Genomic DNA, 16,998 nt, shown 5'->3' on the forward strand with positions numbered 1-16,998 from the left:
ATTTACAAAACGCGCCGAGCCGTAGTGTTAATGATCGGAATTTTTAAATGACTTAATGATTAATTTTCGTGGATAGGTAGTGTTTTTTTTTTTTTTTTTCTTCTTCTTTCGAATATTTATTTTAGTATTTTTTAAAATCGTTATCATACCTGCTGTATCGCTATTGCGATCCAGGGAAACAAATCATCATTTCTATAACTCTCAAAATAAAGATTTAACTTAATTCAATCGAAATACGTTCTGATCTAGCTCAATACACTTTACACGTTTATCATTTTGAAACCCCGGTACTGTATATATGAATGTGTCCTAAAATAGGTGAGAGACTAGACAGACGACTTTAGATATCACTAAATAGCTACCCTATATTTACATTCCGAGGAACGATGAAAACAATTTAGATTCCAGGTGTTAAATTCATTCAACAGGGCAGACAACAGATAAAGCGCCTTTGAACTGACGTCGATTTCAGAAATTGGTTTGTGAATGATATATATCTGACGAAGTGGAGGGGATTTCAACCTAAAATATTGCAACAGTGAGCTCTTCGCGAAATATATGAAACCAATATTTCTTCTGTGACCCCCTTCAGGCCTTTCTAAGGGTCAATATATATTGCCTATCTCTTACATAAGTACGTGTAAATCATTTTAACAAATGTAACTGAAACATAACAAAAATGTATATTTTATAACGAATATAGCATGCAAAAATTCACATATATTTTCATTTTCAATTTTTCAGATATTCATATTACTTTTATCCTGCGATTTTTCAATATAAACGTTTCTGATAATGCTTTTTCTTCAAACAGATCAATTTAAACTTAGATTTTAAAAACTGTTTAAACATTGTCTATTTTGACTTAATTTGATGTATATAAATTTTGAAAGTCGTTTTACACAGACGGAATAAAAATAAAATTTCATCTCCAGTGAATTTTCCGGAATTCGAACAGATGCATGTAAAAATGTATTTGTACTTGTTATATGAAATTGACTTTTTACCTGTGTGGACAGACCAACTATTAGTCCGTAATTGAATAATCTTTTGTTAATAATTACCGAGCTGAATTCTAATACTAGATTATCTCCCCCTAGTTTGTACCTGCAAATCAGACAAATGTCTAACATATCGTAATCATATGTTTGATTATCTTAATCACCGCCTGGTTCTCGACGTCATATCTTTAATACGTGTTGACACATTTTGGATCAATTCATATTAATTAAATGTGCCTTGTATATATTCCTAGTTAAGTCATCCTAAGATATAGTTGTATTAATACGATTTCTTCATTAAGGTATGCGGTAGACACTCTAGTGAATCGTAGTTTAAAAAAAATCCCGGGGTGCTGGTAATGCGACGTATGAATGAGGTAAATTACCATGGCAACGGGATAAAAGGAACGACAACTCTGGCCGGAAAAAAGTTCTTTCCGGCGGAATGAATGAAGATGCAGGATAGTGACATCACAGCTAAGTGATAAAATACAATTACCAAGTTGAAAACATACGAATAAATCGTGAATAAGGGAAATAATCCTGTTTTTTTTTTTTTATCAAGGAAGATATGTAATTACGTAATATGTACATTTAATACGTCAAAATGACTGTATTATAATTGAATAATCAATTACTTAAACCACCGGAAAATATTTTATAAATTTCGCTTAAGCCGTACTTAAATAATTATGAATACATAAACTGCATTGACACAGAATTTTTAAATGTCATCCATTTTCACCTGGCTGACGGATTAAAGGAAAGAATCCAAAAACCTTTTAAGGTTAATATGGTATTTAAAAGTAATCCTTTACGTCAGGTTGTTTGCTATCTTTTTACGTAGAAGGTTTATTCGTGTATATAGTTTCACTATAGCGCGTCATTGCCGGCTTAAGCCTTTTCACATTGCCTTTTATTGTTTGTTGATAGTTTATCTTTGTATTTGATAAAAAAATCTGATTAAGATTACGATTTGACCCTATAAGTTGGGCAATGCTTTTTAAACATTACTGTCGCATTGCGGCAAATTACCGTAGAAACAACCCCTCCCCCTACTTCTACCTGAGAAAGACGTAAGTACTGGGCTTGATGCCAATTTCACCTGTACAACAAACATCTATATTAAGTTTTGAAGTCCTCATGTATAGGGCAAGTATCAATAAATCCAATTTCGAAATGAAAACAAATTGAATGATTACAAGTGCCTTAGATATAAAGAATAAAGTGACCAGCTGCATTTTCAGTATCTTGTTTAGAGAAATAGCCTTTGGTTATGTGTGTTGTTCATGTTCAATTTTGAACACAAGTGTACTTATGACCACTTATTATATCAGAAAGTTTGACCAGTATGACTTATTGACAAATCTCCTTTGACAAATTATCTGACTTTCCTTTGATGGAATAAGTAATACTGACCAGTCATATTTATACAACATCCTACAAGAGTTTCCGTTTCCTGAGATTTATGAATCGGGTTTAAGAGTTTTTCATTCAAATCGTCACTCGTCACTCGATGACGTCACAATACTAACAGGACCTACTTTGAGCGCGCGATAGAGAAATCTTTTACAGAGGTGATAGTCTCGCTTGTCCAAAACGAGGCTCTGCTCTAATATTACACCGAGGGTTGGATATTTCTCTGTCGCGTCCTCAGGGTTGGACACAAAGTAAAACACTTCAATGCAGTACGATGTTGACGTGACGTGTTTGAATTATGGACGTGACGTCGTTGCATTGTTGCCGTTGCGACATCATATATTCCTGCCAGTACCCTAGGGGTTGACAGAAATTTCACACCTTCGGAGAAAAACGAGAGAGAAATCTAAGGGAGAAATGACAATTTTATATGGGAAAGTTTCATGGCCGATTCCTGAATGGCATCTTGGCAGAGAAACGGGGCACAGAAAATCCAATATAATTCTGTGACAGGCGGGGGCCAAAACTGAATTTCAAATGGGGCTTTTTTTTTTGTTAATAAATAATACGGTCATGAATAAAATGAGTCAAGTTCCTATCATTTTTACCTCACCTTAATGAACGCCATTTACCTGTTTGGTGTGACTAATCCGTTGGAATTTTACATGCTATCATTATTTGATAATGTCCTGATCACCGACCTGTCTATTCCATAAAAAGTTAATGGCAATATTTGTCCAATAATTCTTTTTATAACAAAATATCTTGGAATCCAATTCACGCAGAATTCTTCTCCTCGCTCATAACATATCAACTATGACCCCTTAATATCCTGTATTGCATATATTCCTCGTTAATTAAAAAAGAAAAAGAAATAAATAAATACCAAATTTTTACCTTTTCAAACAATCATATATGGTTTAAATTGAACACCAAATACTACAAAAGACAAAGTTTTCCTTGAGACAAATTGATGTTTATTTACGTGACGACAAATAACAACAAACAACAACAGGATCGTCCAAGATGGTTTGTGTCACAACGGTTTCATTCTTATGGCACGATATTTAGCTCAAATAAAACATATTTAAAACGACAAAATCGTGGTTAGAACTAAAACATTTCATCATTTATATACAATTGTAGTCATGTAACAATTTGTTGGGTTGAAATATTAAAACTTTTCTGAAATTATGACAACCGGTGTTGATTTGCGTAATAATTCTGTTAATTTACATACACATATTCGAAGAACTGGCCCTACTATACATATATATAAAGGTAATAAAAAGATTTTTGTAAACATGAATTACACTGAGTATTAATCTGTATTGAACCCTGTATAAAAATGTGTATAACAACAGACTTAGGTGTACTTACATATATATATGTATGTATGTATACATGTACATGTATATATTCATTAGCACTGTATATCATATACACTATGTGTTGGTGATCCGAAGATAAAGATTTGAATTTCCTGTCGTAGTTGTACCGAGAGAAATATATATATGTACATGTATGTATATGTAGAATACCGTGAAACATATCATTGATAATATTTTAGAACATTTCGTTAATTTAGATTCAAACGTATGTTTTAATTGGTCTATTTATTTTGTTATTATAAATGTATAAGTGATTTGGTCTGATGGCTTTTCTCTGAAAATTCTTCTTACTTTTACGATAGCACTTGTGGCGACTTTTATGTATTTTCAATGACAATTATTATAAGTACGTCAATTCAAATGAACGATGATTAGATTTTTTTTTACATTTATATTACCTAAATTTGTCTTGGACACGTACCTATACAGCTTAAAATATCTAGTAAGTCAACAAACCACGTGTCTAATCTCATTTCTAAGGACACATTATATATCTTATATGGTGACAGATTAAAATAAATGTATTATCTGCACTTGAAATTTTACCTCACGGATATTACAAAATACATTTTAACACAAAAATGGAAATACCTTCTGAAAAAAGTAGCCGTGTTAATGAAACAATTTAAAATATCAATCGCTGAAATGGGTTTATGCATTTTAGGTTTTCTTTTTATCCCTGCAGGACCTAAGGCCGTCGGAGGCATGTAATGAAAAAAAATGTTTGTTTGAACTGAAAAATAAGCTATTACAGTTTGTATACATAATACATTTGTTTGTACCGGAGAACAAGCTCAATGAGTTGACTACAGATTAACATTTACAAATATATCAACATAAAAAGAATGAGACAAATATTATAATATGTATGTGAATATTTATACTATGTAGGGGGTTGTTTTCAATGGATTTCATTTTCGTTATCAGAAGAAAAAAAATTCAAGATAAAAAATGTAAGTATTCTGTAATGGAAGTAATATTCGCGGGGGATTTAACTTCGCTATATTCGCGGTCATTAAGGATAGCGTAAAAATAAATACCAAACGAATATTCAAACCATGGATAATGAATTCGCATTAAATACCAGTATATATAGACACGTATTTAAGATTGCGCGAAATTAAATATCCTTGAACAAGGCCTGGCGAGAATAACCGCGAAATATTCGTCCCGTGAAACTGAACAACTATATAGTATGCCTTGAGAAGGAGAATGAAAAAAAAAATGACTCGGAGTCGTTTGATAATTTCGGGAAAACTTTTTATCGGGAGTAAGAAGAACCAAAATGGCTCACTACGCAAGGTCATGGCCGTTTTTCGTTTACTTTTTGCACCGGTGTACCGGTTGATGGTTTTTGAAATTAGGACGGACCCGGGTATTACATATCGTCTTCAGACGAGTCCTGACAAAAAATGCAAAGGCCTGCTATCACATTTGCTTGTCCGTCAAGATCATTGCCTGAAATGTTTCGTCTTAAAACAGACGAACCGGTTCATCCTCATAAATGAACAGGCCCCGAATGACGAACGTCATCTTGTTGGTGAATAATTCAGAGGTAAGCATTATGCCTACAATAATGTCCACTTAATTTTTTTTACCATTTTTTTTTTGTTAAATGTGTTCTACTTTTTGTATTTTGTGTATTTTGTTAATTGAAAAACATTCATTGTCGACAACATGAAGAAAATTCCCTAAGATTATATAAAATGTATTCAGAGCACTTAATCAAAATGAAAAAAAAGCAAACATACTGTGAATAGTTCATGTTACAATTTCTGTGCATATTGTTATTTTCGAGGGTTCTTTTTCGTTATTTTTAACAGTAGAAAAAAACATCGTTAAATGTTTACCTCGATAAGAAAATCAACAGGGCTCATTATGGTTCTTTATAATTGAGAATTATATCTAGTTTGTTTTAACCTTTTGAAAAATCGCAAAAAAAAAAAAAAAAAGAATCATCGATCGAAACAGTACAGAGACTCAATGAAAAATGAAGTATGTATATAAAGTGAATTATTATACGATATGTACTCGTAAGGCACGCCTGACTAAAGTAATAGACCCGTTCCCTTAGCACACATTAACACGATTTACCAAGCCCTCCCATCTACTGTACAACTTTCCCCCTTACACGAACACAAACCACATCCATGATATCCTCTATACGAGTCAAAGCAACAAGAGCACTTTAGATGCAAACTCATCCAGATTCTTGAAACACCACATCTACTTCGACATCAATAAAAAAAATTCTGAAAAATAAAATAAAAACAAATGATTAATTAAAGCATTGAACATTTTTTGTCAATTATTTAAAATAAAAATCTTTTAGTTTTTATGAATGTTGAAAATGTTAAATCAGGGTGAAAAAGACTATGTTATAATGACAGGTTTTTACACAGAATCTTCGGAATAATGTATGACGCAAAAGAAAATATGTATCAGTCATTGTAAAAGGTTTTCCAAAGGTTAAGTTGATGTAAAATCTCTATTTGTTCCCTCTTAGGGTAACATTTTCGCAGTTATAGAGGATAACATGTAATCTTCGAAACCCGATGCATTTAAATATGATAAAGTAATTGTCCGCTATGATATAGATTCAGACTGTACATTTTAATGTCAATATCTGATTTTAATATTCAGAGAAGACATTTAAAATGTTTTTTTTCGGTATGTTTCTTATAATGAAGACCTCTTTAGGGATAAGAATATTTAAAATGATAATAAATTACCCTCAAAATCTATTTTTCCGTTGCCATCCAAATCCGCATCCTTGATCATAGAATCCACTTGTGTGTCGGTTAGCTCATCACCCAACTTTAACATTACACTTTTGAGTTCGTCTCGCTCTATAAAGCCATCGCCATCACAATCAAACACATGGAATGCATCCTTTATTTTTTTTAATGGGCTCTGGTGACCCATTCGTGATTCCATACATGCCTGGAATTCTTCGAAGTCTATTGTTCCATTTTCTAAAAAATAAAATAAATAAATAGATAGCAACATGTAAAAAAAAAAAAATCAAATCAAATAAGGAATAATTAGTGAACATTACAAAAATTATTACGTTCCATTGTCAACATGTAAAAGCCACAGACTGACATCTTGTTTGTTATATGTCAATTTTAAGCCATTTTAGATCTTACTATCTTTATCGCCATCCCGCATTATTTTATTCACTTGTGCTTGTAATTCCTTTTTGCTGACGTCCCTTTCAATAGATCTTAGCACTGTTGTGAGTTCATCAGCCGTAATTCGTCCGTCGCCATCTTTGTCAAACAAGTGGAATATCTTTTTGAGAGACTCCGCTGTAAAATGATACGGAGGATGTATAGATACATACGGTATAGCGAAAAAAAAAAAAAAAAAAAAAAAAAAAAAACAAAAAAAAACGAGACTACAATTGATAATCATATATTGGCCAAACATGACCTTTGACCCTTAACTTTTTGACCAATGATGATTCCATTCTAATGCATGATGCTGCCACGCTAATGTATAAATATATGCACTACGCTCGTTCAGATTCATGAGATATATATTGCACGCATTCTTTTGTCTTATTTTGAAACAAGTTCAATATGGGAAGCTAATAAGTTTTATTTGTTTTTGAAGGCGTGAACATCTTCAGTTTACATAGAACGATAGATATAACATAAAATATAAAATGTTCTTAAAAAAATGCAGATTTTTTTCGCTGATCAGTTATCAAAGAAATATATGCAATTATATGCAAATATATGCAATTATATGCAAATATATGCAAATCCACAATAAGTTAAGGTGAAATACTTTACTACCATACTACCATTAAATTATGTAGGTACCTACGGAAGTTTGCACATCGAAACCGACTGAAGACCTTAACAACAGTAAAACGTACTCCTGCATATTTCTTGCTATCCCGTTTCCTTAAAAGGGATGGAGGGCAACGCTATAATATACCTTTACAATATACCGCCACCAAAACACAATAATCCTTCACTTGACAAGTCGATGAAGACCAATGTGCGGACAAAAAATTGTCCCACGTTACTCTGCTCTACCCCTCCACCCACCCACCTTCCGTAAGACACCTCGCACTCCCTCCATCAAAGTTTGGATAGTACATTTAAAGTTGATATAACTCGGTTTGCAATTATTGTTAAAAATAGATATCTTTTTCAAACTTATGTAATAACTGTAAATGACCTTTTTGGCGTGCTCAAATTTTACCCCTTTCCGAATTAGAATAGATTTACACACAGATGAATTAGCTCGCCCAAATTATTCTATATAGGAACAGTAAATAGAAGGTGAAATTAGCGCCATTCAGCGTAATGCCTCTTGCGCGAAAAGCGCTGAAATAAGATTACCACTAAAATCGGTAAGTTTACAGAAATTAGGAGTCCGATAAAGGACTGTTTTACTTACTCTCCCCTTTCTGTTGTCCATGAGCATGGTCCTCCTGGAAAGACAATGAAATAATGGCATAAAGGAATCTATTGTGTGGTGAGGAATTTTGGGATGGGGTGGAGATGACAAGTAGTGGAAATGCTTATTTTTATATGAAAAAAAAAGCCAAAATTACTCAAGATCATTAATTGAAGGCTATCAAGACCTTAAAAGTCTTCTCCAATACTGTAAATTACTTTTGATGGGGATTTATTTTCGCGTTTATACGCCAAGGGGATCAGTCGTGAAATCAAATCCTTCGCAATTATTTGTACGAAAAAAACCAGCTTGATAAGGCGACCAAGATATTTTCCTACATGCATTTCTTCATGCATCAGCAGTTTACGCAAAGATGAACTTTCATAACGCTCTCGTCCTGTTTGCTTATATTTTAGGGGCAATGTATCAAATTATATGTTTATCTTTGAATAAGACAATTTTCAGCTTCTAAATAAGTTAACGGTTAAACCTTTCAATAAATCATTACGTCACCGATGGGATGAGTGATTTTGGTATCGATAGCAGTATGTCTGGCTATGAATGACACACAGGGAATTATGCAATACACAAGCTTTAAGTTCATGCCTTATATCAAACACGAAATTCAAATAATGACGTAAATAACAAAATAATTTGCATAGAGACAAATGACAACGAAAAAGTATATTTAGGTTAAGACCAGGAACAGTAAACAAACAAATTCATGTACTGTTCATCACATAGATTTCGCGAAAAAATTTATTTTGGGAACTTAAGTCTGAAAATTCGCAAATGATTAGCTGTTTTAGCCATGGACTCTGCAATTACCTACAGTAGATCGGTAACCGATAGCTTCGCCGTCATCACAAGATATAATAATAATTGCGAACGTTTGAATTTGCATTTTCCCTCATCACGTTTAAACGTGAAAATTAATCCCACGTGACATACAAGTGATTTACAGTACCTAGCAAATACTTATTTAATAACGATTACAAGAATAAATAAAATTACAATGTGCACCAGAAAGTATTTCTGTCACAACTACAGAATCTCGAGAGTATGATGTTGGGCCATCATTAGTGTCAGAAAGGGTGGCATGATACTCGTTGCTTTAGTGTGAGAACTATTTAGAAAATAAGCACAAAAAGTACCAGCGTAATAAAGTATCTGAACGGTATCCTTAGTTAAAGCAGAACATCAAATCTAAGGATACTAGCACCTTTTAAAATAAATTAGATGTTAGATACAGTGAAGCCAAAATAAGATAAACTGTATCATATACAAAGCTGTTAAGCCCTTCTAGGACTTGTCAGTGATGCCGCGGGCCTTAAGTGATCATATTTAGCGACCAAACAACTCGAAATAGGTCAAAAGCATTTCAAAATATGGATTGAGAGGCGTAAAAACCCATAATTAAATCAGTTGTGTAATATTCCATAATGGAATTCAGTTGAACGTTAAATACAGGAATATATTTTGCACCGTGTCACTATTTAAACGTAACAGTAGGTTATGCAAACCCTCTTGGACTAAAAATCAACCAGCAGTGTTAACAACCTGAAAGCTCAACTGATTGTACAAAAGACACGCAAGGTATTAGCATATTCTGGGAGTTTGTGATATTAGGGACATCATACAGTTGTTGTCCTTCTAGGACTTGCCTGATGCTAGGGACACCATACATATGTTACGTCATTCTTGTATTCATCATTGATTCTAGGGATATCATACAACTATTTCGTCCTTCTAGGACGTGTCAGTACTGCTAGGGACATCATACAACTGCTTCGTCCTTATATGAATCGTAAGTGATGCTAGGAACATCATACAGCTGTTTCGTCCTTATATGACTCGTCAGTGATGCTAGGGATATCATATAACTGTTTCGTTCTTCTAGGACTCGTCAGTGATTCTTGGAACATCATACAGCTGTTACGTCTTTATATGACTCGTAATTGATGTGAGAGGACTAATGTCATCTTAGCAGGGGACAACAAAAAACTGACTAATAATTTGGATTGCTATTACATGTATATTTCGCCCAAGGTGTTTTTCACGCGATTTACCTGAAACACCATATCATGAAGATAAACACACATATACATACAATATATATACATGTATACCTATACATTACATAGCTCTAAGCATTTATAAACATGATGTATTCAATATTTCTATGTTGAAACAATATTCAACCCTTGTTTGTCAACCGACTTTGATAAACCAGCAAAACATTACATCTACATATTTTATTTGATAATTACTGAACAAAATATTTAACGCACTCAGGTAATACTATCAAATCATTTCGATTTAGTGGTATACATGTTCTATAAAATATTGTTTAATTTATAGAATTCTCTCTCAAAGCTAACATATTCTAACATTACTGGTTTGAAACGTCTTGTTGATCAGATAATTGTTCAGATCAAAATCGAAGCTTTTGATTCAAACTTTAAAAGACATGTTCCCCAAACTAATTAACCATGTCATTGCCTGTCTTCATATCCTTTGTACAAAACACTGCCTGTTCTGCTATGTTGTCTTTTCTATGTACACAATACATGTCTTATATTGTACATAGCACAGGTTTTTCACTCAACTTGGCTTATAATCAATTGATCGTATTTCTATATGCGTACCTATTTGAAATTTGGCCCCGGGTATTTTGTGTCAAGTCATTGTTCAGGAGATTATAAACATACCGGATCTGTCAATCTGCCTAACCTTCACCTTGAGTGATCCTCTACTGATACAGTATTCTGTCATATATTGATATATATATATGGTCAATATACATTCAGATAGATTATACGCATCAGAATAACAATTGATATCACTACATCAGTACACGTACGCGTGGATCGGATTAGTTTGAACTGATTTTCGACAATATTTAACAATGAAAACACAGTTTACGGGCGTATAAACTACAAGTATAGCATGTCTGATTGATTCATGAGTACAAACAGTAATATCGATAAAATACACAAAAAATCGTATTTGAGCTTTTGCCGTAGAAAAGAGGACATTCTAATTGAATAGATTTCACAGGCCACATCACTTTCATATTGCATCGTCAGTAAACGTTTTGTATCACCCCTCTCGTAATATTATTTTTTTATCAGTTCCTGTCATACAAGAGTATTTTGGATCTTTAGAAAGTTTTAGAGATGTAGGTATGAATTTATTCATGGTAAAACATTGTAGGTACAATAAATGTTGAGAAATGATTAACACTTAATTGCACCAATGTTTCGTCCCACTAAGAATCACTAGTTCCTTTAAGGACTAATGTTTCATCTTAAAAGAAGATTGAATATCCTACCTACCACGAACCAGGCCAAAAGGGGCATCCCAGATGTAACACATTCTTTATAAGACATGCATATTAGCACTGTGCCAATATCTTGCTAATGTTCAGTCTTTTCATACTCAAGATTCCTAGCTGAAGAAGAGTTATTATGATTCCCTGTGATGTTCATCGTGTCATTACTCTCGAAATCATTACCAAAATTTAAGTTGGGGTCGACATTAACCTCTAGTCTCATTACGATTTTTTACCAGTTAGTTACTTAAAAACCGACATTAAACTGTTTTAGATTTGTGCAGATTTGTGTTCCATTAAGTTATCGCTAAGATAAATGATTGGTATTTCATTTGAAGAAAACACTATTAAACTGACCATCATCAACAAAAAAGGGACTTACGGTTCCGAAATATCCGGACCTAGTGTATTTTAACCATCTGCTAGAAGGTTGTTACATTAAGACTGTTGTAGTTTCTACACCAAACATCCCCCCAGACATTACCTATTTAATATACATAACGAATCAGGTAGATATTGACTTACAACCATGGTATTTGTTCCCCTGGAGCCGGATCAATGTTATCAGTCGTATCAGGTAATATATTATTAAACAGATTAATAACTTGGTTAAATTACAACCCATTTAAATCGATATTCTCCGCATGTAGTAACCATTATTGTTTACACCTCATTAAAATCAGATTAACTTGATATATATATCATCATGACTTACATTGTATCGACACAATTTCATATCCAACGTGGATATTGAAAAAAATAGTAAAGATGTACAAAAACCAATTTTGTTTTCAATTCCTTAAATTGAATCTACTCTAATATGTAATATATAATGGATATCTTACAGCCCGTCAAACTAAGTTTTCTTCTTGTATCTAAACGTCGTCAGTCAATAAATCTTATTACTCACTCAACATAATTAAATTCACGTCATATCTTTAGCTTACAACCTAGTCAATAAGAGTTAATATTTCCCTTCATTTTTATCAATTTAGTATTGAAATTTACATTTCGTTGACGGTATTCCCTGCTTGGTTTTATCACATATATCTGAGATGACAAAGAATGAGAAACAGCTATATTATACATTTCTTTCCTTCTTTTAATTTATTATTTTCAGCCGTAAAAGCAATACATACTGTAGATATATATATATATAAAAAGAGGATAATACACATAAAAAGAATGTGATTGTTATTTCAAGCTTAATAGGTATGTACGATCAGTCGAAACACCTAATTCATATATCAAAGAACGGAATAATACAAAACTCGAAGCAGTGTATTGAATTGTTTGATGACACCCGACAACCCGAGATCAATAAAGGATATTGATTTATAACAAGGGACATATTTATGTAGAGCAATTTAATTATCTTGTTTTTTACGTCCGGGGTTAATTCCGTCTGGTCGACTTATTTATGAACATTATTCTGCAATGTAATATACAAGTTGGGCTAATGTAGTTATTGATGGCTTAATTAAGGCATATATAATTTAAGAAGTCTGGCGGACAAATTACATCTATTTCAAATCATGTTTACATAGCTGTACAGATAATTATGACATCTGCGTCATCAATAGTAAACCAACTCACTGGCGATACCTACATTATGAAATATACGTCATCAATCGTATACAAATCCACAGGTGATGTTTATAACGTGTTATTTTAGGTAAGTGTTAACGTCATCATGACTCAATATAGACACAGTGTTAAGTTCCTATTACTTTATTCGTTATGTCATCAAATTACCTAATACGTCATTTGTGTAGATACAGATATGTATCGGCAGTACAGTACAGTTTACTATTTATGTACGTAAGGTATATAATAAAGGTGAATGATAAAGAGATTTGACGACTTCTCTTTTTTGTGTTAACTCTTTTTATATGACTCATATGAGCTGATGATATGTTAATGACAATTTAACAATTTACATAGTCATATTACAAAAATGCATTTATTTAAAAACCGACTTTTGAAATACTTTTTCTTTTAATTCAGATTTCTTATTTTTCTTCTCGTGCAAATAGATAATACGGTGTTTTGGCATACATAAATTGTTTTTCTTTAAAAACGTATTTCTAAATTTGAATAAGGTTTTTATCAGATTATCTATTTTCTTTATAAAATCGCTCATTCAGAACCTGCCCTGTCACAAATAAATTATTTTAAACATCAAGTTGACATTCCTTGTTACATGTACAATTTATATCAGTCTCGGACAATTAATTTCTGATCTGTGGCGCTTTAAAGATTTGTCAACTTGTTGAAGTATAGACAGATGATTTAAAATTCGTTTTTTTTTCTTCTTTTTTTTACTATAAGATATCATTTTGCCCATTCAATGACTTTTTACTCATCAGCATAGCTTATTATTTACCCACACAATTTAGTGTTTACAAGCGCAAAAGAATAAAATCATTTAATTTTGTTAGGAAGTTACTCATTCTTTAAATCGTCTGTTTTCCTCTAGTTTCTGTGACGTCAAATCAAACTACAAAAGTAGTAGTATTGTTGTTACACCAGGGTTCCTTTTAAAGAGAGCACTGCCGACCTGATATTGTGTTTGTGATTTTTCTTTGGTTCTAGAATGGCTACCTTCAAACCTATTTAAGTATATGACTGCTTTCAGTCTTTTGCAATATTTTCCAAACGATTTTTTTCTCAGAATGAGTTGGACCTGTAAACATTCGACTACCAGGCCGTTTTCCAACGTTTTTGATATTGTGTTAGCGATTTCTTCCTGAATAAGGAATTATTCTTCCTCCCCTCCCCCCTCTTTTTTGGTCACTTCTACTTCTATATATATTTTAAAATTTCTGACCGTTTTTAGTAATCTCTGATACTGTTGATGGCATATCAACTTGTCTTGACTTGAAGAAATTATCATCAATATCAGTTGATAATTAGTAATCAATATCTTTGACTGCTGTAAAACGGTACCTATATATAGAACACCAATAAAGTTGTTAAGTAGTCGACTTCTGCATCAAACCTCCACTTTCGGATTTGACTAGGCATTCCTAACTTGCAATAGTATGTTCAAACTTTTGTTTATGGTGTTTCTAAATCAATTAGTACATTTGGTACATGAAAATTTGAAATAAATGAAAATAAAATTGTATAAAGGAAAGAATGTGAATTTTTAAAAAAGCATATTCGTCTGATAAAATATCAATACTTTGTATATGTAAATCTTATATTAATCTAAGATTGTAATACAAAAAATGAAGATGATATTTTTATGATTCCTGTCCTGACCGGGCCTGGAACTCATGACCTACAGCACCTTATCACCTAGCCAGAAGTACCTGCAGCTTATACCACTACACCAAATCCAAGTTCTATTTACAGCATTTCCTTGCTTGCGGAATTAGACTGTACTAAAAGTGCAGCAGTCCTGATTTATAATGTAATTTGTTCATCGAGTGTAATCAATTGCAATCGTATCCAATTTAGCATTGAATACATATATAAAGCCTTCATACATTGTAATACAATCCAGTAATTGTACAGAAGTGTTAAGTATTCAATAAACACACTTGTTTTCAATATACATCTTGTACATTTTTATATTCAATTTACATGTTTTAATCTGTGCACGTGTTTACTTTAAATACACATGCTTATTGGCGCGTACACATTTTTAAAATTAACTTACACCTATCTCATATCAATGACTTTCATTCTATATTCATAACGGAACAGTCTGATGACAATAACTGCGTTAATTATTTTTCGAAAAATAATACTATCAGGAACAAGTTGGAACGCTTCATTGAACAAACAATGTTATTAATTAGCTTTCAGTAAACTTTATCGACTATTTTTTCCTACTACCGCAGTGCGCTCGCGCGTGTATGATAGATAATGAAATATCGATGAATGCGACAAAATATGATATTTTAGTCAAATTCACCAATAAGCTTTTAAGTCATTTGAAGTATAGGCTTAACACAAACGCATACACGCCGTAATGGTTATGCTCTCACATGTAAACAAACGAGTTCGATACTGTCCCCACGTAAGGCTAGTGTGTAATTAATTCCTCACCACTCGCCACTCGAGTGGCGTCCTTAACAACCGTGAAGCTTTGTCAGGTATTCGGTATCCACGTCTCACCTGATATCGGATAAATAGTTAAGTGAACACGTACCTTTAATAGATTGTGATTGTTATCGTATAATTTTTCTTTCACTGTCGAACTTGGAAACTATATAATATATCTTCATATCTATTTCAACAACAAACGAAATCCTATAACATATAGATTCCCTATTATGGGTAACCTAATCTTACTACAGTAAAGTCCATACCGGAGGCGATTGTAAGGAATTACGTTACTGGCAGGATAAAAAAATTATACTTTACAACAATACACTTGTAAAGAAACATGTTAATGAAGTTTTAAATAGTATCGGACAAGAAGAATTAATTTAACATACTCACCATGGCTGAAGACAGGCGTACAGCTGATCGTAGACTGAATATATAATATAAACACTACACCCGGCTCCGATTCGAGTCGACTACGTCAACTATTAATAGCCTTTAAAACACCTTATGAACAGTAGCATAGAGCCATGAAGCGTCTCCGAAAAGACAGCTAATTAGAACCCTATGCATTGATGAACAACCCCAGTGTATGTGAATTAATCTCGCGACATGTGTCGGCAATTCTCACCTGGCCCCTAGGGATCAATGTCTAATCTGTAGCGGAAGTATAAACGTGACACATGCATACACATGTAAAATATATTCATAAAGGTAGCACAGCGAGATCGGCAATGCCTTTTATTGTGTGCAACACTTTATATCTTTCCGCACCACGTATCCGATCGGGAATAGTACATGTATTAACAATGCAGGTTTCTCGTGTCAAGTATATACCAGTATTGGCAATAGTGTCAACAAGGGGTCTGAATAGACCATAACCTTCACAGTGAAGTGTAAATAGATCGTATGCTTGTAGAATTGCAAAGAATACATCAAGTGCTTAAAGAAAAAAGACATTATAAATATTTACTAGTGAAAATCTTTTCATTTTGTAACAATTCATCGTCCAAAAAAATGTTTGATTTTATGGAAGAAAATTCCTATTGCGATTTCGGAAGTATTATCACGTATTGTTTATTCAACAAAGGATTTTTTTTGTTGCTATGAAAAAGTAATTTTCCTCGGCACAACAAAGCAAATGATGATCAAAATCCTTTAAAAAACCGCTGACTTTTTATTCTGTGTATGCATTTTGAAATATAGACATCTATAGTAACTGAAAATATAATGGTTAATGCTTTATTGCAACAGAAATGAATATATTAGAACACTATACTTTTATATCTGAATATTTAGATAGTGTTCACTACCTGTTTACTGTGTAAATGCTATCTACTGCATTTGAACGTCCCAAAAGATTAAAGATGATATGTTC

General features: G+C 32.8%; 1 protein-coding gene across 1 annotated transcript; it reads right to left on the minus strand.

The window, feature by feature from the left end:
• Nucleotides 1–3,374: 3,374 nt before the first annotated feature.
• LOC117324657 (calmodulin-beta-like) lies at nucleotides 3,375–16,336 on the minus strand. Its single transcript, XM_033880589.1, has 5 exons — nucleotides 16,017–16,336; nucleotides 8,228–8,261; nucleotides 6,961–7,122; nucleotides 6,544–6,786; nucleotides 3,375–6,063 (listed from the first exon to the last, which is right to left on the minus strand). Exons 1-5 carry the CDS (start codon nucleotides 16,017–16,019, stop codon nucleotides 6,038–6,040), a joined length of 468 nt encoding a protein of 155 aa, XP_033736480.1. The 5' UTR covers nucleotides 16,020–16,336; the 3' UTR covers nucleotides 3,375–6,037.
• Nucleotides 16,337–16,998: the final 662 nt, after the last annotated feature.

This window comes from Pecten maximus, chromosome 3 (assembly GCF_902652985.1).
Source record: "Pecten maximus chromosome 3, xPecMax1.1, whole genome shotgun sequence".
In the NCBI taxonomy this organism is placed as follows: domain Eukaryota; kingdom Metazoa; phylum Mollusca; class Bivalvia; order Pectinida; family Pectinidae; genus Pecten; species Pecten maximus.